Source organism: Podarcis filfolensis (genome assembly GCF_964270895.1).
Source record: "Podarcis filfolensis genome assembly, chromosome: 4".
Classification (NCBI taxonomy): domain Eukaryota; kingdom Metazoa; phylum Chordata; class Lepidosauria; order Squamata; family Lacertidae; genus Podarcis; species Podarcis filfolensis.
In genome coordinates this window covers 77,978,624-78,001,754 of record NC_139607.1, presented here as the reverse complement: position 1 = coordinate 78,001,754, position 23,131 = coordinate 77,978,624, and the positions used below count along the sequence as shown (strand labels likewise).

Genomic DNA, 23,131 nt, shown 5'->3' with positions numbered 1-23,131 from the left:
TCTTAACCTGAGGTACCACTTTAGCCAATGGGGCCTCCCGCTGCTGCTGCACTGCCACCATGCAATTTCTGTTCTTTCTTTCAATTTCCTGAGGTAAAGTTCTTAACCAAAGATACTATTTCTGAGTTAGCGGAGTCTGTAACCCGAGGTACCACTGTATATCAGCATAGTACAAAGTAAAAAGGAATATACAAAGTGTTTCAACTGACAGACAGGAGCAGGGGGAATATAAGCCATTCTGATAAACTAGTAAGCGTCTGTGTTTCACAAACTCTGTCTTTAGGGACAGAGCTTATCTAACAGTAGAAATATCAACTTAAAAGTACTCTGAAAGAAGACAGATATTAAAGCTTGTTCACCTTTGGATGATGAGGACCCAGAGCTCTATTTTAAAAATATATATCTCGAAGAGGTACTGGATAATAGTCTCAACTGCCACCATGTCCTTTCTTTCTAAAACCCTAACCCCACTTCACTTCTTCTTCACCCTACCCAAGTTAGCCTGAAGCTAAAAATTTGCCCCTACCTAACCCTGCCCTTTGATTCTCAAGGTTTCACTATCCTGTCCTACCAAACTAATCCTTCATCTGCTGGGAAGACGGGGATTAGAAAGGTGGGAAGAATGTCAACCTTGTTCACATGCGGGTCCCCGCCCCCCTTTTCTCCCATTTACATTGTTGAACTGTTGACAATGTTCAGATCTTTTAAAGAGCCTCCGAAGCAGTGGCGTAGCGTGGGGGGTGCAGGGGGGGCCGGCCGCACCGGGCGCAACATCTGGGGGGGCGCGCTCGCACTCGCAGCTCTCTGCCCCTACCTGGCTCACTCACTCTCTCTCACTGCAGTGCTGGCTGTGCGAATCCGATCCGAGCCGCCAGGTCACCACCCACTGTGGAGGGGTTGGGTGCCAGGCGTGCGGTGCGGAGAGAGAGTGAGGGACTATCTGGGGGAAGGACAGTGCAGCGGCCGCCCAGCGCAGCGCTGAGTGCGGGAGAGAACCACACCAGACCAGCCCAGGCAGCAGCAAGAAGAAGCTGGCAGCGGCGGCAGGTTAGGGGTTAGGGGGCGCAAATTACTTGCCTTGCCCCGGGTTTGGGGCCGCAAATTACTTGCCTTGCCCCGGGTGCTGACAACCCACACTAGGCCGCTGCTCCGAAGAGCTCAGGAGCTAGAACTTGGCCATCACTGGGAAAGGCTGGGGTCTTACTGCAGAGCATTTTCACCACCAGAAATTCACAGCAATAATTTAAGGAGAGCAGTTGCCACCATGCTCTCTCATCAGACACTCTGCTGTTACTGCACATATTTCATTCCCCTGCAAACATAAGATCAGATTAAATTCTAACAAGAATTTCTTTTTTTCAGGGTAGTAAAATTAGCCGAAATTAGAGTTGCACATCACAATAGACTTTATGCAATTAATATCTTACATAAAACACCACCACAATAAAATAACCAGTTAAAAGCTATCCACTCTGCAAATTAAAAATTGCCTGCTCCTCAGAGTGGGGTGGAGATTACTTTGAAAGAATGGCATGGAGAAGACTTATAAAAACAAATCAACCGAAAATGCAATTATTCAAAATTGTTTTCCCCTCCCCGATTCTTTGGGCATAATGGACTCACTGTGTCTAGATTTTCTATTAACTCTCACTACCTCTATAGCCATTTAAGGACTCTCCTAATGTAGGCTCCAACGTACGTTTATGGGTAATTAAATCACAAGTGTTCATATTATTTCTATACAGCTGGTATTTAAATGGCATTTCTGTGGCTGCAGACATTCTCCTGAAATCAAAGGTAAAAGCTGCAGAAGATAAAATAGTATTTTGTAATATCGTTAAATACTTGGCCATAGCAATAAAATGGGCTCTGATCCACACACACAAAAATATATTTCGTTTTTGAAAAAAATTAAATACTCTCTTTAGCAACAAAGGCGAAAAAGAAAACAAACACAGATAGATTAAAAAAACCCACCAGAAAGTACAGAAGAACAAAAATGGGGCAGTATCTGATGAAGTGCTTTCACAAGTGCAAGAATTTCTGCTTGCACAATGGAGCACTTCCTCCCCCTCTTCTTATTTAATAAATAAATAAGAGACCATTTAGGGTATTTCCATGGTGGTTGTAGTAGTCATAAAGTCATAAACAACCCTAGATAAATTAAAGTGAAAGTGCTATGAGATCCAATCATGTTTTGACTCTTTAAACTCATACCTATATAGCAGGAGAAACTCTGCCCCACCCTGATGTCGCCGCGCTACAACTCCAATCATTTCTGGCCATACCTGCTGTTGGCTGATGGGAATCTATCTTCATCTGGGGAGCCATGGATTCCCAATCTCTGCTTTATAGGAACCCAGATGCTAATCTGCACTGTATTCCATTCCACACAGTTGGCCTATTTTTCAAAGCTCAGCAGTTGCACAAAGTGAATTTATGAAACGCCTTGCTATGTTTCTTTATGAGAATTAGATTCCAGCAATGAATGGCTAGTTAAAATCCTTTACACAAAACTTATCTTTTCGTTCTGGCTCAGTCAAATCTAGGAATTTTCCACATATGCTCAAGTGCGCTGCAAGGGGTGGGTGTTTTGATGGGAGCACAGCGGGGTCTGCCTTGCTGTTGTAACCATCGCTAGTTGAACAGTGGGAAGCACAACTGGCGCCTGCCCTTCTTAGCTCAAAGTACAGTTCAAAGGAAGCAAAACCGGAATCTCTCTGATGTCCACACAAATATATCTACCCATGCCTGTGCTCAGCTAGGAGGGGAGCTGTCTGTTTCATACAGAGGGCCTACTCTGGAAATAAAAACAGCTGTCCTGAGAATTGTTCTCGAGAGAGCCTGAGCACACAAGAGCTGGCTGGTCGCTATCCGAGTTATTACTCAGAATGACTGACACCAAATGCTGCTTTTTTCGGCCAATAACAATGAAAATCACCCTCTCCTCACCCCATAATGCAAACAAAGGTCAAGAGGGGATGGAGGAGAGAAAAGACCATACTACCTGTCTTGGAAGAACTGCTCCCTGTCTTGCAGGCCTTTCCCCACCTGGCCTGGGAGAGCAGGGCCCTGACTGACTGAAGCTACAAAAGCTGAGGCTGCTGAACAGACAGTTGGGTTGGGGTGTTGTTCCAGGGGATGAGGAGGTCATTGATGCTGTGGTTTTTTGTATATTTGTTTTGGATCTTATGAGATACATGGAAATTGTTCCGCTTGGTTGTGTATTTTAAATGCTTCATTAATTGACTACTTTTGTTATGTTTCAGTTATGTATTTTTTCATGTTGTAAGCCTTGAGCATGGTTTGAACTGAGGAAAGGTGGCATAGAAACAAAATTATGCATGTATGTGTGTGTGTATGTATGGAGAGAGAGAGAGCGCGCGCATCATTCCATATTTTTCCCAGTGTCTGTATTTATTGCTTAGCAAACATTCTGCACTTTTCAGTTTCCAAACACCTGTTAGGTCCTTTGATCATGATATACATAGCAGAAGAAAGGTCTATCAGGATCTACAGGCTGCAATTTCCACATTGGTTTCTAATGTGTGATTGTTGATCAAAAGAATAAGCTACATCTTAATATCCAAATTGAAAATGAGATCAGCAGAAATCCAGGAATATTTATATACCACCCTTGCCTTATGGTCACAGGGTAGCACACAGAAATTAAACAAGTACAACCCTAATTAAAATGATAACAACATAAAAAGCAACACATAAAATGGTACAATGGGGGAATATGTCTCAAAGTCTCTCCTTTTCCCTTTGTTACTATGTATTTGTATGTATTTTTTCTTTATTGTAATTCTCTTTGAGACCTTCGGGTAACAAGTGACCAAAAAGTTAAATAAACAAACAAATCCATCGAAAACATCCCACCCTTCTCCAAAAGCTTGGCAGGGACAGATGCATCTTGACCCATCATCTAAAAGAATGGAGTGACTGAACCTGATTCACATAAAAAGAACTAAGCCTCAAATATCCCCAAAGTTTCAACTGTGTCCACAGTTGTGACTCCCAAATAAAATGAGGTCATCTGCCAGTGACAGCAGCATCATCTCAAAACACACCCAATAACCAGATTAACTGTTTGTAAACCAATACAAATGATCAAATTTAACATGCAGCCCTGCAATTTGGGGCAGCCAATTATAGGAGGAAACGTCTAAATACACAATGCAGTATTATGAATATACACATCTTTTGTACTTACAACTGCACAGACATGAATAAAATAGTTTGATGGTTCTCACCTTCCAAGGTCGCCTGATCCCCTTGAAAAAATCCGGCATCCACATTGGAAGAACAACTGCTTCCCTTAATAATTTTTTGGCTTCTTCCAAGTCTGCTATATCATCCCTGTGAAAGATCAACCGAGATTAGAAGATTCATGCACAATATATTCTGCTTCAAAAAAGTAACATCTTTCATTTATTTTAAAATAAGTAACAGCGTTTTCTTAAGCAGGATGCAAGTAAAAGCCAGCCTCCTGAAAATGGCTTTCTACATGAAAGACATGGGTGGGGGAGAATGACTTTCAACTAACCCTGCCACAAGATGTTGAATAATAAGAAGAGTAATAATAAAGGCTCCCTGAAAGCATGATCACCAAGGAAACATTTTTAAATGTGAGAAAATGCTCAAGGGCATTTTAATGAGTGCCTGTAATGAAGCTTTTGCTCATGGTACTAAGAATGAAAATCTTGCTTTATGGTCTGAACAGTACACCATTAGCAAAAGAAGCTCTCTTGATAAAACAGAAACACAAATGAACCAGGTGGGAGGTCAGGCTGTGAAGCCTAAAGAGGCTAGTTACATGTCTGCTTACAATAGTGGACCAGGCAGTCCCAACATAGGAGAAATATCCACTGTCTAAATCCACACGGAGCTAGCCCTCTATGAGACTATGAAATATACGAGATCCACTGAGTGATTGAGACAACTGTACCAGATGCCCCAAATATTTTAGACTTCCAACACTCTCCTTTAGTTCAATCTCAAGCTGAAATGGTAGCCTGGACCAAGCAAAAAGGGGAGGCTGCCAACAGCCCTGCAGGTTGGAGAGGATTAGGCTAGTACTGCTCTTTTTCTGGGGGGGGGGAGGGATAGGGTGTGAAGTTGAACAAGTTCAGAGAGCCCTAACAGCAAGGAACATCACTGAACACCTTTCAGGAGGTAGGATCCTAAAAGAAACTGTAAGGCCCACACTATTTGGGCTGGGTAAGACAGCATCATGCAGGACCTCAGTTAAAGTTAGCTGAGAACTTTGGATCCTCTGTTTCTAGGTGGATTACATGCCCTGTCCATTACTGGTTATATGACCATAGGTGGGTTATATGACCATAGGTGGGAAAAGGGAGGCTTCAGAAATTGTCTTTGCAGTCCCTCATCTTCTTTACTCTTGCATCCACACACTATGCTGAGCTAAGCCTAGGTTCATGGGGTAAGCTCTCTTCTCACTAACCACAAGCCAAATGGAAGCAAAAAAAGACCAAGGAGGCGAAAATCACTGTGAGCTGCTTTGCAACAGCCAGACAAAGCTTGGATTACCATGTCACGTGAACCAGACTTGATGCCAATTTGAGCTTAGTTTGAGCCTTGGCTCACTGGAACTTAACTCTGAATATTGGGGATCATAACTATGAAATCAGTTTTTACCTTGTACTTTTGGGGCAGGAACATGCCTTTGAATATATCCAGAGCACTCAATGTGTAGAGAATGGCTGTAGTGTAGGAAGAAAATGCACTCACAATACAAGTTGCAGAAAGGTAGCTGTGCATTCTGTTTTTGCAACTAAGCTCTAGTCCACCACAGCTTGTGCTGGTTTTTAAGGGGCCACAAGCCACTTTTCCTGTTTTTCCCTTGCGTTTTACTTACTATGCAGTAACCACCACCTCAGGATGAAGGTATCTGGTTTCTTGGGCAGATAAGAATTCTAGCATTTCTCGCTTTACAAAGTAAGCACTGTACCAATGAATACTTAGATTCCTTGACACGATGTCTCTTTCGAGAGCTTCAACCAGATCTTTGTCATATCCTGCTCCATCAAACTTCTGAATTTCACCATCACCGGCACCGTCCTGGGGGATCTTCTTTCCCTAGATCAAGATGTCGAAAGCTAATCAACTGAGAGTTAAAAGAATTCTACAGCTACGTTTCTTTTTCTTCTTTTGAGCTGTTCTCTGTGCCATACTCCCTTCATCATCATACCTCAACAAGACATGAAAGCAACAGACTAAAAAAAGCCCCCCCCAACACACACACACACACACACACACACGGAGGTGGAGCACAAGCACATTTCAAGAAAATGCCAAGGGGGCGGGTAAAAGCAGGTACATCAGATCAATATACATTGTGGGGGGAATTGGGATAACTAACTAAGAATTGATAGCACTATGTCCCCTACTCCCACTGTTTTGTTTCAAAGGGAATTATGAACTCTGAAAATAGGGAATGGTTGCATTTAATTAAAAGGGGCAAATTAAAGGTTATTGAAAACAACTTAGGATTTCCAGGGAAGTCCTAAAACTGGCAGCGGTGCTGCAAGTTGGAGAGGATTTTGAGGGTGCTGTTTTCAGGGAGGAATGAGATTCAGAGCTCAGCTCCACCTACGGTAGCTATGCTTCGGTTTTTGTATTTTGATTGTCAAATGTGCAAATCAGATAAATCCACCTTTAAATATGAACTGAATCAAATTTCATCCTAATCCCTACATGCCAATGATCTCTTCATTTTGTTTTTAAATCAACACAGTTCAGTGTTCCTATAAATACTTTAGGTTTATGAAGTTTATGAGACAGCAGCAGCTCCATACTGCACTACAAATAGTTCAGAAAGAACCTTTTAGCTGCCTTGCAAGTTTACAGTACCCAGCAATGCAGAAAAACATCTGCAGGTTGGTTGTTTTTAGCCAAGCTAGACAGAATTAAGAAACAATTTGTTCTCTACATACTTCAAATCAAATCAGAAAGTGTCATTAGCTGCTTGGGATAATGAGAAAGAGAACAGATGCAGCTGGGGAATTGAGCGGCACAGGTAAGCAAGATGGCAGAGGAATAGGAGGGTACGGAAGTGGTAATTTATGGGGTTCCCTCTGTAGCAATTTCTTCCCAAGTCCCTTTGGAAGCAGAATACTCCTGTCTGGTTCCTTCCCAAGCCCACTTTTTTAAAAAGAGTAAGCAGAGCTATTCATAAATCTCTGACCAACCTTTCCTTTTGCACAGAAAAGCAACATTGAAAATTTCATTTAAATCAGAAGATTGTAGCCAAAGGGTGCAGAATCTCAGAAGGAAAGGAAAGAAGACTGTTAAACTTGTGCAAGGCTGCCAACAGCTTTGTCCTCTGGGTGCTGGCTTCTTCACACAAAGCCCACCGATCATCTGCGCCCTACAGCAGCTCAGCAGGCAGGAAACAATATAGTACTGTAACCCACAACAGTACTTCTTCATGCAGCTGCCCAGGCTATGCATCTTCACATTTTGTGCTCCATTTTGCAATATAGAGTATAAACTATTTCCTTTCTGCCACCTAGTGACCAGATTCTTTGCATTAAAAATCCCCGGCTGAGAGGTAAGCAGAACTGCTTTGTACAATAAAGGGTCCTTTGAACAATGCCACTGCTTTGGGATTACTATTCCCACCAATAGCTGCATATCAGTGGAAGTTTAACCCATGTACAAGTTCTGTAATGCATCTCACAAGAACTCCCAGAATTCATCATTTTCTGCTGGTTACAAGCAGTGCTTGGAGGGCGATATATAATCCTGGTGCATTACACGTTGCGGTGATATTACGCCCCGCCTCTAGACATTCTGCAAACAACTCCTACATGACATCAATGTGATGTCAGATAAATTGCTCTGACTAGGAAAGGCACACTCAAAGGCCTTCTGACAACTAGAACCAGCCAGATGCTTACTGGGAAGTAGAAGAAAAGTGCTGCTCATTCTGTCCCCACCCTCAGCTTAGGGACCACACTTCCCAGTGGAAAGAGGGAGGGAACAACATGACTTCAAACTGTCTGAAACAACTAGACTGAGAAATAAACAGTTTGGCTGAGGACAAAAATCATATTGGGGATGGGCTACTGGAAAACACATTCCTGTTGCTTTAAAAATCAAGACCCACGCCCTGACTACAGCTAGACCAGGCACCCCCCAAACGATTTGGGACTACAACTCCCATCATCCCTAGCTAACAGGACCAGTGGTCAGGGATGATGGGAATTGTAGTCCCAAAAAAACATCTTGAGGGCCGAGTTTGGGGATGCCTAAGCTAGACCTACACCCAAAGGGAGAAGGCTTTTCTTATCTTACGCAAAGTGAACACTGATGGGTTAACTCTAAGAGCTCTCAGCTGCAGGATCCCTTTGCCCCAAGGCATCTACCAGTGTTTCCCAAACTTGGGTCCCCAGCTGCTGTTGGACTATAACTCCCATCATCCCTAGCTAGCAGGACCGGTGGTGAGGGATGATAGTAGTTGTAGTCAAACAACAGCTGGGGACCCGAGTTTGAGTAACACGGCAGGCAAAGGGTCTCTCTGTCCTATCTAGTTATCCTGTCCAAGAGCACTCGGGATGTGGCAAGGAGCCTCCCTGGATCCAGAAAATCCAGCAAATCTTGCTGGCAGCCACTGATAAGAAGTAGGAATAGGAGACACTGCGGGGAGAGCAGAGGGAGGAAGAAGAAGAATGAGTGGGAAAGCGGCAGCAAGGAAGATGAATGGGGAAATAATGCATTGGGGGGGGGGTTGAGAAAGAACAAAGGCATGTGTGTATACTTCCATGTATGCAAATTAAGAGAGAAAGAGGATATGTATCTGCATGCTTATAAGAGAATGTAGGTGTATGAAAGAGAAAATGGGTGTGCATGAACATGTGGAGAGGGTGGACAAAAAGAAAAAGGAAATCTTCCTCCCCTCTTTGCCCTAGCTCTCCCCTAGTAGAATATAAAGGTTTTATGACAAGTGCCATCTTCCATATATGCAAATGACAGGTATGCATTTAACTTTCACGAAGCATTTTCATTTTACCATGTCTTTTTCCATTCTAACCATAACCTTTAATTTCACCTTGGCACTGTTGATCCATTCAGCATAAGAATCTGTCACACTGCTATTAATGGCTGCTTCATACACCGTCTTCCTATACAGAGGTCACTTCCATTTAAGCAAAAGCACGCACACATCATGTATGATTAACTACGCCATTTATTCTATTCCATTTGTATACTTCTCCACCTTCAATGAGCCCAGAATGACATTCCTGGGGCTAGCCAATTTTATCCTCACAGCAATCCTAAGGGACACATTGCTAGCCCAAAGTCCTGCAATTAACTCCATGGATGATAATGAATTGAAACTCATATTGCCCTACTGCAACTCTGATCCTCTACCTTCTATAACATCACACTGGAATTAGATCTGTGGGGAAACCATTTCCTACTATTTATATAAGTTTTGGAAAAACAACAATAAAGAACACTGCCATCATTGGCATAAAAGCAGAAATAGAGACAGGCACTTCCTACTTCTGCAAGCTGACTGCAAAGATATTATCTAAAATCTTAGTACAGAGAACATTGTGTGCGTTCCTTTACACACCCTGTAAGCTAAAATGTGAATCTAAATTCCAGATGCTAAATCAAATTGTCACAAAGAACAATACTTTACAAAGTAAAGCTATCTACCATAGAATTTTTACAAACCTGAGACTGTGGCAGAGATATAATCTCCTAATCATATTAACAAAAGGCATTTCCCTCAACCTATAAAGGATGTACCAAAGTAAAACAGTTTGCCAATACAAAAATATTGTTCTGTATTTAGATAGCCTGAAAAAACCTGCCTCTTTATAATTACCTTACATTCATTACAATTCAAGAAAATCATTATTGCTTTTCCTTCCTTGAGCCAATTTCACTTTATCTTTAAAGTCTTTCCAAAATAAAAATCTGTCAGGTTTAATTTGCCACTGTTGGTGCAGAGCAAAACTTCCAATTTTATCAATAGTTGGTGTTAAAATCCTCTGCTTGTACCCAGTAGTTTTAAAAAGCTGTAGCTTTTATCGGTATCTACTGCTCAACCTAAAATTAGATTAATTTGGTTATTTATGTCAAGGTAATAATGAACTCAAGGACAAAACCATAAGACATGCAGAGAACTGCTATCTGAGAATACGCTCCCCCCATGGACTACATTTGTATTATACAACTTAATAGTTTCAGAGTAATTTTTAAAATGCAGTTCTCTTGTGTTGACACAGCAAAACAGATTCACTGTTCATATCTTCCCCTCTTCTTTTTGGGGAGGGGGGCAGTTCAGTCTCTCAGACATATTTTGGCTTGGGAAGCAAAGAATATAATACCAAACTCTTCAACATTCTATATTTCATTGATTTAAAAATGGTATATTGTATCAGCTGTTCAAAGGAGATGGTAACTCTCACAGTCTGTTCCTTTATCTCTCTTAATATCTGAACCAGCTGTAAATATTGGGAGGGAAATTATATTTTTGTAAGTATGCATTCATTACACATTCATGCTTTTTTGCCAACAGAAAATATACATTTTATTATTATTATTATTATTTGCACAAAAGAAAGGTACCTGCCAGCTGCCCCCTAAATTCTTACCTTTTCATCTTTTCCTTTTGCTCTAGATTCCCTTTCTCGGCTGCTGGCAGGTTTTTCATTTTTTGAGATTGGTTGAGCTCTGCCCACAGGTCCACGCTGCAATCCTGGCGATTCTCTCCTCAGAGGTTTCACTTCTCGATTGGGTCGTTTTATTTGAGGTGGGGCTCTGTCAAGCAAAGGAAACATGATGCAGCTAGCATTGGAGAGAAACAAAACGCTTTACTACTGTGTCTTGCTACCCAATTCAGTGGGGAAAACCTGATGTTCAGATCATGAAAGTTGATCTGTGAGAAGCCGGTGGGTGGGTGGCCATGCTTTGGGGCAGAGAGTGGAATTAAAGTACACTGTAACCCCATACTACCTTGTCATCCCTTCTACGGCTATGAAAATCCTAATGGTTGTATTTCTGTAAAGTAGAGAGGGGGAACCTCTGCCCCAGAAGCCAAATTAGACTCAACACGGGTCCCAATTTTGTTGTCAGGTATGGGACAAGTAGAGGTATGGCTGCAAAGGAAAAACTGTGAGCCTTAAAGTACATTCCCAATTGTTACTTGGCAAGCAAGCCTTGCTGTCAGCCCCAATTAGCTGATCAGCACTGACAACATGCCACAGTAGGACTGGCTACACTATGGAGTTCCCAAGTGGGAACTCTGAAGAACAGCCAATCCCTACCCAAAGCAAGACTCACTGTAAATCATAGTTTTTCTCTATCTTTATATGCTCAAACCATACTTAGGGTTATGAACAATGGTTCACACAGACCACTGCTGTTTGCTGTGTTTTCTGAACTGATCCAGCAACAAGTAAAGTTGAAGCCCTTACCAGAAAACAGTCTAAAGAAGCCAGAACAGGGAAAGAAGTAATACAAGGTTTGAAATAAACCTAATTTCTTAGTCACTATATTACATACACTCTCAAATATTAAGTACAAGTAATTAATCCACCAATAAAAACTGCAAACTTATTTTAAACCCAGTTACCTGTGCTCAGCTGGAACAGGAGGTGGCCAAACAGTTGGATCCCTAAAATTTTCATCTTGATAAGATATAGGAATATCTGTAGGTTTGTCTATTTTAAAACTCTCTAAAGTGTTGACAATGCTCTTTACTTGTTCATATTCTTCCAATAGTTCTTGCCGAACCTTGAAAATAAGCAGAGTTTATTACACTGACTAAAGCATTCCTAGTTAAGTTACAAAAGAATTAAGCTCATCATCAGGATAAGGCAGGAATGTATACTGCACAGCTGGCAGTAGGCAGAGTCTTTCTCTCCAACACCTATTTGCCCAATTTTCTGTATGAGATCGTATCATTTATTATTTTTTAAATGTGTTTATGTTATCACCATTAAATTTATTACCTGCCCTTCATCAGCAAAACTCCTGATAGCAGCTCCCAGTTGTTTCATATAGATTTCAAATAGCATGGGGAACACCACAGGAAGCCTCCCATGCCTTCCCAGTAGCCTCCCAAAACTACTTTCTGGAAATAGCCCTAAAGGTAGGAACAGAACCGTTGAACTATAGAGTGCCCCCAACCCCACCTCCCTGAGCTGCTCGAGAAAGATAGCATGCATGGTCAATGGTTTTGGAAAGCCACCAAGAGGTTAAAAAGAATGAACACTCCCCCCATCTCTTTCCTGACAAATGTCAGGGCAACCAAGGCTCTTTCAGTGCCATGACCAGGCCTAAAGCCAGACTGAAATGGATCCAGATATTCAGTCTCAATCCAAGCATGCCTGAAGCTGGACCGCTGCCGCCCTCTGGAGCACCTTGCCTGAAAAGAGGATATGAGTCGCTGGGTATTTCTCCAGTGAACCACTAATCATTTCCTGGAGCCACCCAATCAATAGCCTAACACTAGCTTTAAGAAGCCAAGATGGAAAAGTATTAAGGGGACAGGTGGTCGGACACACATCTTCAAGCAGCTTGTCTACAACCTCAGGACACAGTAATCAAAACTGATCCAGTACAGATGGAACAGACAGTGCACCGGAAACCTCCAATGAACTTGCTCTTATATCTATCAGCAGCAAACATATGGCCTATTTCCGCTCCTGTTGCGATCAAAGGATGTGTGGCCTTTGAAACAATCAATTCCACACACACCTCAAACAAAATCAAAGCATCTCACACAGAAAGCCAACAGTATGATTCCATGAGTTTAACAAATAAGAAAGACTTCAATGTGTCACACCACAAAAATCTTTAAATAGGTGTAATGGCATTGGGCAAATAATTAAGGAAGTGACATTCAGTATAGACCCACTGAAATCACTGGACTTTCTAGTTTTGGCAGGGAGAATTAACCTGCTGAATCAGAGAGATATTATTTTTCAAGCTCTGATTTTATCAAGGACACTTAACAACAGATACTTTAATGACTACACATTTGTAGGGCAAAGTAACATGAAAAGTAGGCATTCACGGACCCAGCAGGCAGCAATGCCCATCATCAGTGCCCCTGGAAAGTGCTGATGCAATCATGGACATTGCTGCTGACTGTATCCATGATTGCATGCCTTACAAGTTACATTTGTATATGTATACGGATGATTAGGACTGCTTGCATGTACAGCAAGATGGCATTTGTGAATGCACCCCTAAATTAAAAGGGCCAATTGTACATTGCACAGTCACAGAGTCATGATAATATGTCAGGAGAAATTGATGCTCTTATTAATGACAAGGCAATGAGCAACTGCCATAATGGACCCAACAAATATGAAGGCTAAATGAGTCAAAACAAAAATCTATTTTGAAATAGTGAGATGAAATCCTGCTAAGGTTTTTTTTTTTATTATATGAAAAGAGGATTCATGTAAAATGCCAGTTTAAATAAAAAGACACAGTAACAATGAAATTATCCTTGTTCTAGTTTAGCACATCATACACAAGGGTGCAATTCACCCCCCTCCCCAGAAAGCAAAATTTTGTAACAGAATTGTGGTTGAAGATGTGACTTGTAGCCCAACTCTAAATTTTCCTCATATATAGTCTCACCAAGTTCTATGACTCTTATTTGCTTTGTTCTTAATTTGTATTACCTGGAACTGACACCAACCAAAAAGTAATTGTAGAAAATTAAACATCTCTGACATCAACGCAAAACATATGCCACAAAATTTTTGATGGCACTGTACAATGTCCAGACTAAGTTAATGCTTTTAGCAAATCAGGCTTATCCGTCTAAGCTTCCTGCACATTAGGTGATACAGGAAAGAAGAAGAACTTGCAAAATAGCACCTACTATAGCACCTACTCCTTTACTAAGGAGGGATCAAAGCAAGACACAGGAAAAAGGGTTATGGGGAGAAGGATGGGAAAGGGAAAGCGGGGGCAGCAGAGGAAGTAGAAAGAGTTAACCATGCTTGTTAACAGGGGTGTTTCTTTGGAATACAGTGGTACCTCGGGTTAAGGACTTAATTCATTCCGGAGGTCTGTTCTTAACCTGAAACTGTTCTTAACCTGAAGCACCACTTTAGCTAATGGGGCCTCCTGCTGCCGCTGCACCACCGGAGCCCGATTTCTGTTCTTATCCTGAAGCAAAGTTCTTAACCTGAAGCACTATTTCTGGATTAGCGGAGTGTGTAACCTGAAGCGTATGTAACCTGAAGCATATGTAACCCGAGGTACCACTGTACAATGATGAATATGCATTCAGAAAGAGAAGAGAATGAATAAAATATTATTAATAAAAAGAAAACAGATTCCATTAGATGTAAAAAAACCATTGTTTAAGAAAAAAAACCAAATCTGCAAATGTCAACTAAATGTTTATGAACTTCAATTTAGCAGAATTCATACATGACCATCAATATGTTTAAAAATTGCTGAAAGATATTCCCATTTTCTTGTGGTTCACTTACTAGGTGTGGCTAACCTAGCCAGATCAACTAATGGATTTTAGGAAAAGAGTAAAATTATTTGGTGGTGGTGGTGGGGCTTTAATGTGACTGATAGCTAAGGGCATTCCATAGATGTTGCAGCCTGCCTAATTTGTTGATGTTATGAAGTTTTGTATTGTTTATTTTAATGTTTTCAATCTTTTTGTTCTATTTCTGGCCATCACATGAGCCACCACCAGCAGCATATATATTTCCCAATAAATAAAATATCTAGTCATGCAAGTATTGTTTTTTCATACCTGCTGCCATTTGCCCTTCAGTGCTGGGTCTCTGATGGATTGACAGTGTCTTTGAATTTGCTGGATGACACCCTGGTAATAAACCATGGAGGAGTCATAGTTTCCGAGAAGTGCATATTCCCTTCCTTTTTTAGCATTATCACAGATCTCGGCCAAATTCATTTTCTTCGAGAAACCTATAACGCAGCATGGAAACATAAAAAGAAAATAATTGCATGCGGTCTAACAAATCATTAAGTAGTAACCTGAGGTTATTCTAATGGACTGGATGAGACCAAAAAAACGGAGGTGTTGTTAGACCAGATGAGTGGGGCTCAGTCTGCTCTGAATACTGCTAAACTCCCCCTGAAGGAACTGGTGCATAGCTTGGGGGTATTTGTGAATCCATTATGTACTGTTGATCAAGGCACATACAACCTTTGTAGCATAGTGTGTCTTCCAACACCTATGACCCTATACAATCACACCTCAGGTTGAAGTAGCTTCAGGTTAAGCATTTTTGGGTTGCGCTCTGCGGCGACCCGGAAGTAACGGAGCACATTACTTCCGGGTTTCGCCACTCGCGTAGACACTCAAAATGACGTCACGCACATGCGTGGAAGCGGCGATCAGCGACCCGCGCATGCGCACATTGCGTTCGTTTCAGGATGTGAACAGGGCTCCGGAACAGATCCCGTTCCCATACAGAGGTACCACTGTATAGACAGAGATAACTGAACTTCTCACTGTGGTCGCTTCAATGTTAGATTACAGAAACACATTACAGTGGTACCTCGGTTTAAGAACAGTCCGGTTTAAGAACAATTCAGTTTACAAACTCTGCAAAACCGGAAATAGTGTCCCGGTTTGAGAACTTTACCTTGGTCTAAGAATGGAACACAAATGGTGGAAGGGCACCGGTGGCGGGAGGCCTCATTAGGGAAAGCATGCTTCAGTTTAAGAAGAGCTTTGATTTAAGAATGGACTTCCGGAACAGATTAAGTTCGTAAACCAAGCTACCACTGTATACATGGATGGGTCTGCCTTTGAAGATGGCTCAGAAACTTCAGCTAGAACAGACTTCAGTAGTAAGATTGCGGAGGTCAGGAGTCCAATTCTTGCACAACTGCAGTGGCCATTGATCAGTTCTTAAGCTCAGTTCAAAGTCCTGTTTTGACCTTTAAAAGCTCTATATGGCTCAGGACTCCAATACCGCTCCTCATCTGAACCTATCTAGGCCTTGTGGTAGCCATTAGAGGCTCTTCTCAACATGCTTTCTCAAACATGCAGAGATCCACAATATGTAAGCAAGCCTTCTCAGTGGTATCTCCCTGTTTACAGCAAACTCTCCCAAGGGACTTATGCCCAGTGCCATCAGTGTTTCTGCTAGGTGCAAGGCTTAAACATCCATTTACCCAGACCTCGTTAATTGGGAGAGTAGTGAGTTGTTGCTTTTTGGCTTTTTCAGTGTTCATCCTTTAGTGAGGTGGGTAGAATTTGTCCTTCTATGAATACTCTTGGATGAACACAATTATCTGCTTTTTTCTTTCTTTTCTTTCTTTTTTTACAGTTTTAATGTATTTTATGCTGTAAGTCACTTTGGGACATTCTTCTGTGTGTGAAAAACAACAAATCTAAAAAACTGCAATTTAGGCCTATAATCTCACCTTTTACCGTTCTGCACAATTTATTGCTGGTTCGCTAACTATGGAGCCTCCAACCATCACCAGAAATCTTACCTTACTCAAGCTCTCTGATATATACATCTTGTGGTACACTTATTCCCAGCCATAATTCACATATTACCTTTAAAAATAAATTCACTGAAAAGGTGTCATTTGTGAATAAGACAGAAATATATAGCGCAATGTTTTACACAATGAAGACCCAACAGCAGTATTCATGCATGTGAGGCCCAATAATGGCAAGGATACAGGTTTCTGCTACAAAAGTACTGCATCTCATCAATAAAAATAGTCTCCAACCCTCTGCTCATCCATACAGGAGCAGGTTTTTCAGATCTTTCAAAAAAATCAACCCACACAACAAGCTGGCTCTATGTTGTTTATTATTCATTCTAGTCCTCACAAAAGATGCCTTGCTGAATGACAGTTACAAAGCAGTCAAAACATGGGCTACACTGCAGGTTCTGGGCAAGCAATGCTCTTTTGCTTCAATGTACAGAATTGCTGATTACTTGAAGCTGGCCTCTTTCCAGACAACAACCCAAACAAATTAATGCACTTGAGATACAGTAAAGCCCTCCAGGACACTTCTGAAAACATGGTTGAAGAGAAGGTGATGTCACCTAGTTATTTCTGGCACAAGGAAGACACAATTTGTTTATTAAATTTGTATACTGGCCTTCATCCAAAGATCACAGGGAGGTTCACAACAGAAAAGTGCAAAATGAGGACACAATATACATAATACATACTAAAACAGAAACAAACCAATAAATCCAGGGAGGGTTTCTTGAGGTGGTTTTACCATTGCCTCCTTCAAGCAGGCAAGGACCACCCCCTCTCACAAGAAAACATTAATCACCTCCCAGGCCCAGCCAACTGTCCCCTCCTTTATCAGTCAAGATGGCAAGGGTCCAGAGCTCAAGTGGCCACCCTGACTGATCCAAGCACCTTGTCCACATCCTTGAGCCTTCCAAATTGAAACTCATCCAACACAACAGGAATAGACAATGTTCTATACACACCTTGAGATTATGTTCTGGGGATCGTGCGTAAAGCCAAAATCACATGTGGTCAAAACTCACTGGGTTCAATGGCAGATGGGATTGCCAAAATCATTTTTCCATAACTCTGCCCCCTTCTGCCTCTTTTTATTTATTTTTTAAAATTGTCATGTGTGGAAAGCTGAATGTGCACAACTAAAATGTGCCTAAGTTGCAGGCTTACTGTATCCTACTAATAACAAACACAACAGGAAACCTGTCTTAAAAGTCAGGCCCAGACATTTCTAAATCTTAAGTATTCACAAATCAAGAGCACAAATCTCAAAAGGAGTGCTGTCCATCTCCAAAAAGGCTCTATAAAATGTTCTTCAGTTTGAAATGAACACAAGACAACCTCTGCTATGTAAAGCAAACAGTCCCCATACCATTGGGGCACTGCTTGCAATGCTCTCCCAACTCATGTTGTTGGGGGACCCTCTGGAGCAATTTGAGGGGCACATGGAAAAGAGGAAAGGAAAGTCCTACTGCATTAGTGGAATGTTGCTCATACAGCACAGGATATAACCAAAAATGTTTTTTCTTCAAACATTTTCATGCTTTTCCCCTGCCTGCAGAACCTGGCTCTTTAAAACTAGCATTTTGGCTACTTACATTTATGCCAACAGCTTGCCCCCCCACTTACAGTTTTGTCATGATTTGCAAAAACTATAATTTGACTCCTGTATTAGTCCATCACAAAATCCAGGTAGCTTTTGAGTCTCCTTCATTTATGTATCATGCATAAGAGAGTTCATATATGCATGTCAGAAAGCTGCTGCTCCTGCCCAAGGTTTAGAAATCTTATACTAGATAAGATAAGGAGGTCACAAAAGATATTAACCTTCACTCTTAACAGCATAAGCTGAGCTGATCCCTAACCAAGGTTAGAAAGAAAGTTCTCTCTATGGGTTATAAACAAGACACATTCTAATACATTCTGAAAGGCTTTTCCTTTTTTGAATCACCTGCATACAAGTTTGTTTCAAATTTAATTACATTTCAGAAAGAGGGAGTCCCAACATTTTTGCAGACTCTGTTTTTTGCCATTGCAGCAAACACTATGCTCTACTAGACCCGTTTCCTCAGTTTGCCTTTGCTCCACAATACAGATGCACATGCTAATAAGCACGGGTTTCGTTAGGGAGTGACTCGGGGGGGGGGGGGTCTAAGGCTGAATCCCAGATCTGCCCCTTTTCTCTTTTTAACTACCTATAGAGCAGCTGGAAGTGATCTTCCAGGTTAGGTATTAAATTATCCCTACATGCTGCCCTGAACAATATTTTGGCAGTAGCATTCCCCACTGTGACTTCTGGGTTGTTCTTAAGAGCAGCCATACATACAGTGCATTACAGTAATCCAAACATGAGATTAACAGACGATGTGTCATTCTGGCTTGGTTCTCTCTAACCAGGAATGGTCAGAGCTGATGAATCAGCCAGAGCTGGAAAAGGGCACTCTGTGCCACTGAGGCCACCTGTGCCTCAAGTAACAATGCTGGGTACAGAAACAGCCCCAGGCTGCACAATCATTTTTTTTGGGGGGGGTTTGCAACCCTTTCCAGAATAGGCTACCTACGCAGCTTCTCAAATCAATACCCATTTGCCCATATGACCTCAGTCTAGCCAGGATTCTGCATGTTTATTTGACCACATCAAGCCCATTGATGCGGTCTTGTCTTCTGGGTCCTCCATGGAAACAGAGATAATAATATTTTTAAAGTGAAATGCCTCTATCGGAACATACTGTGTTTGAAAGCCTCCAAGTGTTCTACCTGTGGCATTCACCTGATGATGGCAGTTTCAAACATGCAAAGCATCATATCCATGTGAGAACCCACATCACTGTAACTGCAGAAGAACTCTGAAAGGGCACAGCTCTAGAAAAGGGTGAGTTTGCAGTTAGCTTTCACCCAACTTAATGCTTCAAAATACTTCATCCAATACAGACCTGAACAGATTTTCTTTTAAAATGCCTAAAATGTTACCATTAAAATCTTAAGTGTTTTAAGGAAAACAAACTGAAATACAAAATGAATCCATTGCTACATCATGATTAGCATCATGTTTGACATCCTATGCCCTTTTAAAATGTGTTGCGGGGGTGGGTTGTTATTGGGTTCTTTTTGTTTTTATTTTGATTATGTACTTCGTGGTTTTATATTCTAATTCTATCCTGTGAACCGCCCTGAGACCTGCAGAGTTAGGGCAGTATTATTAATAATAAAGCCTGAAATGTTACATTCATCCCATCACATTGTGAAGGGGGAGAGCAATCTCCACCATTAAAGCTGCAAGGAATTATCTGGTTTTATTGTGCTTTGCACTGAAATCTATACAGGAGACATGACTGCAGACCCCTAAGTACAGCCTCCTCTCTCTTTTGGTTCTGCAGCCATGGCAATATATCTCATTAATTTCCCAGCTCCTTCTTGTCGCGTAAACCTATAGCATCATGATCTAGCTGCCTAACGTTGCCACCCCAACCTTGGCTGAGAGCCCGAAATCTTAAGGCCTCCTACAGGCAGAAGAGGAGGGGAGGGGCCTCTCGACACCGTTATATGGGCGACGCCCCACATTGCGGTCGCTTCCCCCCCACCTTCCCCTCCACATAACTGCCTTTCTCTTCCCTCCCCACCCCCCCTCTTGCCGACCCTCAAAATCAAGCGGGGAGGGGGCGCTGAAAGAGACTCACAGGCAAAAAGAAGCGGCACGAAGCCCGAGACAAGAACTTCGCTGGGATTTGTAGTCCTTTTGTCAGCTTCGCGTCTCCTTGGGCTACCAGGCAAATGCGAGACTACAACTCCCATCATGCCTCGCGAAGGAGTGAGAGGGAGGGGGAAGAAAGAAAAAAAATCCCCCCCCCCCACGGACCCCTTTGGACTTGGCTTACCTGTGCAGGCACGCCTAACTACGAAACACTGCGGCTGGGGGCTGGCGGCGAGGGGGCTGGCTTCGCATCCTCCTGACTCTGGGCTGACGACCCGGTGAGAACGCGCGGGGCGGGGGGAGGATGGAAAGGCCGACCTGAGAGAGAGCGCGCTCGCGCGTGTCTCTTCGCGCACGGGAGAGGAGGGGGCTCAGCCCTCCGGCTCGTTGGTGCGAGCGCGCGGTAGCGGCGGCGATTGGTTACCATGGAGGCGGAAAGGGGAGGGGAAGGGCGCACGCGCGTGTGTGCAGAGCGCCTGCCGCTCCTCCCCCTGCTGGAGGGAGACTTGAATCTTCGAGGTCGAACCAACGGACGGTCTTCTGCTGCCCCCTCCCCTCCCCGATCCAATAAACTTTTCCTCAGTTCAGAGTTTTCTGCTCACGTCAGCATTTTTTAAAAAACATTTTTTAATCTATTCACCGAGATTTTGGGGGGGGGAGAGTGTTACTATGCTGCCCCCTTTCCCCCTTCATATGTCATTTTTCTTTTCAATTACAAGCAAGCTTGGTTGATGTATAACGATCATGGCTACAAAGTGTAATAATATAATAGTGTGTTATATATATACATACATATATATATATATATATATATATATACACACACACGCAAATAAATAAAATAAAATAGGCATTCAGGCTTGTAGCTAGACAGTCATGCCACTGAAATAAATGGGAATTAAGGTAGTCATGACTACCTTGTTCCATTAGTGTCAGTGGGTCAGCTATGGGTCTGGATGCAGCCCTACCTCTTCTAAATAATAATAATAATAATAATAATAATTTATTATTTATACCCCGCCCATCTGGCTGGGCCTCCCCAGCCACTCTGGGCGGCTTCCATAAAAACCAAAAATACAATAAAATATCACAGATTAAAAACTTCCCTGAACAGGGCTGCCTTAAGATGTCTTCTGAATGTCACATAGTTGTTTATCGCTTTGACATCTGCTGGAAGGGCGTTCCACAGGGCGGGTGCCACTACCGAGAAGGCCCTCTGCCTGGTTCCCTGTAGCTTTGCTTCTCGCAATGAGGGAACCGCCAGAAGGCCCTCGGCGCTGGACCTCAGCATCCGGGCAGAACGATGGGGGTGGAGACGCTCCTTCAGGTATACTGGACCGAGGCCGTTTAGGGCTTTAAAGGTCAGCACCAACACTTTGAATTGTGCTCGGAAACGTACTGGGAGCCAATGTAGGTCTTTCAAGACCGGTGTTATATGGTCTCGGCGGCCGCCCCCAGTCACCAGTCTAGCTGCTGCATTCTGGATTAGTTGTAGTTTCCGAGTCACCTTCAAAGGTAGCCCCACGTAGAGTGCATTGCAGTAGTCCAAGCGGGAGATAACCAGAGCATGCACCACTCTGGCGAGACAGTCCGCAGGCAGATAGGGTCTCAGCCTACGTACCAGATGGAGCTGGTAAACAGCTGCCCTGGACACAGATTTGACCTGTGCCTCCATGGACAGCTGTGAGTCCAAAATGACTCCCAGGCTGCGCACCTGGTCCTTCAGGGGCACAGTTACCCCATTCAGGACCAGGGAATCCTCCACACCTGCCCGCCTCCTGTCCCCCCAAAACAGTACTTCTGTCTTGTCAGGATTCAACCTCAATCTGTTAGCCGCCATCCATCCTCCAACCGCTTCCAGACACTCACACAGGACCTTCACCGCCCTCACTGGTTCTGATTTAAAAGAGAGGTAGAGCTGGGTATCATCCGCATACTGATGAACACCCAGCCCAAACCTCCTGATGATCTCTCCCAGCGGCTGCATGTAAATGTTGAAAAGCATGGGGGAGAGGACAGAACCCTGAGGCACCCCACAAGTGAGAGCCCAGGGGTCTGAACACTCATCCCCCACCACCACTTTCTGAACACGGCCCAGGAGGAAGGAGCGGAACCACTGTATGACAGTGCCTCCAGCTCCCAGCCCCTAAATAACCCACCTTTTATCCCACCAAGGTCCTTAATGTAGTCATGGGAAAACGGTAACCACTTTGAGGTTTTTTCCTACAATCAAATGATATATAAATTTTATGAAGTAAAGAAATACAAATAAAATCATATTGAGCTTTTACCAAGTCTCTGACTATATAATAAGATGTGTTCTATTAAACTTTACAAATCATGGGAAAATTAAATTGTGGACACTGTACCTATCTTTATTTCCTCCATCGTAAAATTGAGGTGTTATGTACATTATTAAAGCTGTATAGAGTCATCATTACCGTACAATGCTTTTTGATACAAAAAATGCATTTACCCTGCAGCCTCTGAGGATAAATCCCATTGCATTCACTGGGATTATACTTCAGAGTAGACAGGCCTAGGATTGTGCTGTTAATTATTATAAATAAAATTAGCAGCAGTAATGAAAGAAAACAGTACAATACTAAACATATTTAAGCAGAAGCAAGGTGTTTTAAATACCTTCCTCCTGTTGCAGCCCTTTGAAATGGAGTAAATAAATAAAAAATACAACTAAATTTAACAAAATTGGCTCAGATCCAACTAAATTTAGTCATGTTTAAGTCTCTAGGTGGGTGGGTGACAAAACAGTTTTGTCACTACTAACATAAATCCTATCAGTTTCCACTTAAGTGCTGCTCACTGCTGTGTTTGAAGAAACACTGATTTTCATTTTGAAGAGGAAAGAAAGCTGGTGTTTCTGTCTTCATTCATCATATCAGTTGCCTGCAAATCACAGCCTTGCATTGTGTGTGA

At 42.5% G+C, this 23,131-nt stretch overlaps 2 protein-coding genes across 5 annotated transcripts in view; one reads left to right on the top strand and one right to left on the bottom strand.

Moving 5' to 3' along the window:
- Positions 1-20,692, bottom strand: part of KATNAL1 (katanin catalytic subunit A1 like 1) — a 34,387-nt gene extending 13,695 nt beyond the window's left edge. Inside the window, exons 1-7 of one of the 4 annotated variants that reach the window (XM_083609195.1) lie at positions 20,379-20,525; positions 19,233-19,365; positions 14,783-14,958; positions 11,618-11,778; positions 10,638-10,803; positions 5,975-6,102; positions 4,257-4,362 (exon numbers count right to left, since the gene is read on the bottom strand). In XM_083609195.1, the coding sequence (XP_083465321.1) occupies positions 4,257-4,362; positions 5,975-6,102; positions 10,638-10,803; positions 11,618-11,778; positions 14,783-14,958; positions 19,233-19,269 (774 nt within the window). In that variant the 5' untranslated portion in view covers positions 19,270-19,365; positions 20,379-20,525. Of the gene's footprint in view, positions 1-4,256; positions 4,363-5,974; positions 6,103-10,637; positions 10,804-11,617; positions 11,779-14,782; positions 14,959-19,232; positions 19,366-20,378 lie in introns of all 4 variants that reach the window. The other 3 variants (XM_083609197.1, XR_014546999.1, XM_083609196.1) reach the window with 3 other exon arrangements.
- USPL1 (ubiquitin specific peptidase like 1) overlaps positions 1-23,131 on the top strand; it is a 362,686-nt gene that overhangs the window by 261,052 nt on the left and 78,503 nt on the right. The gene's annotated exons all lie outside the window — the stretch shown is intronic.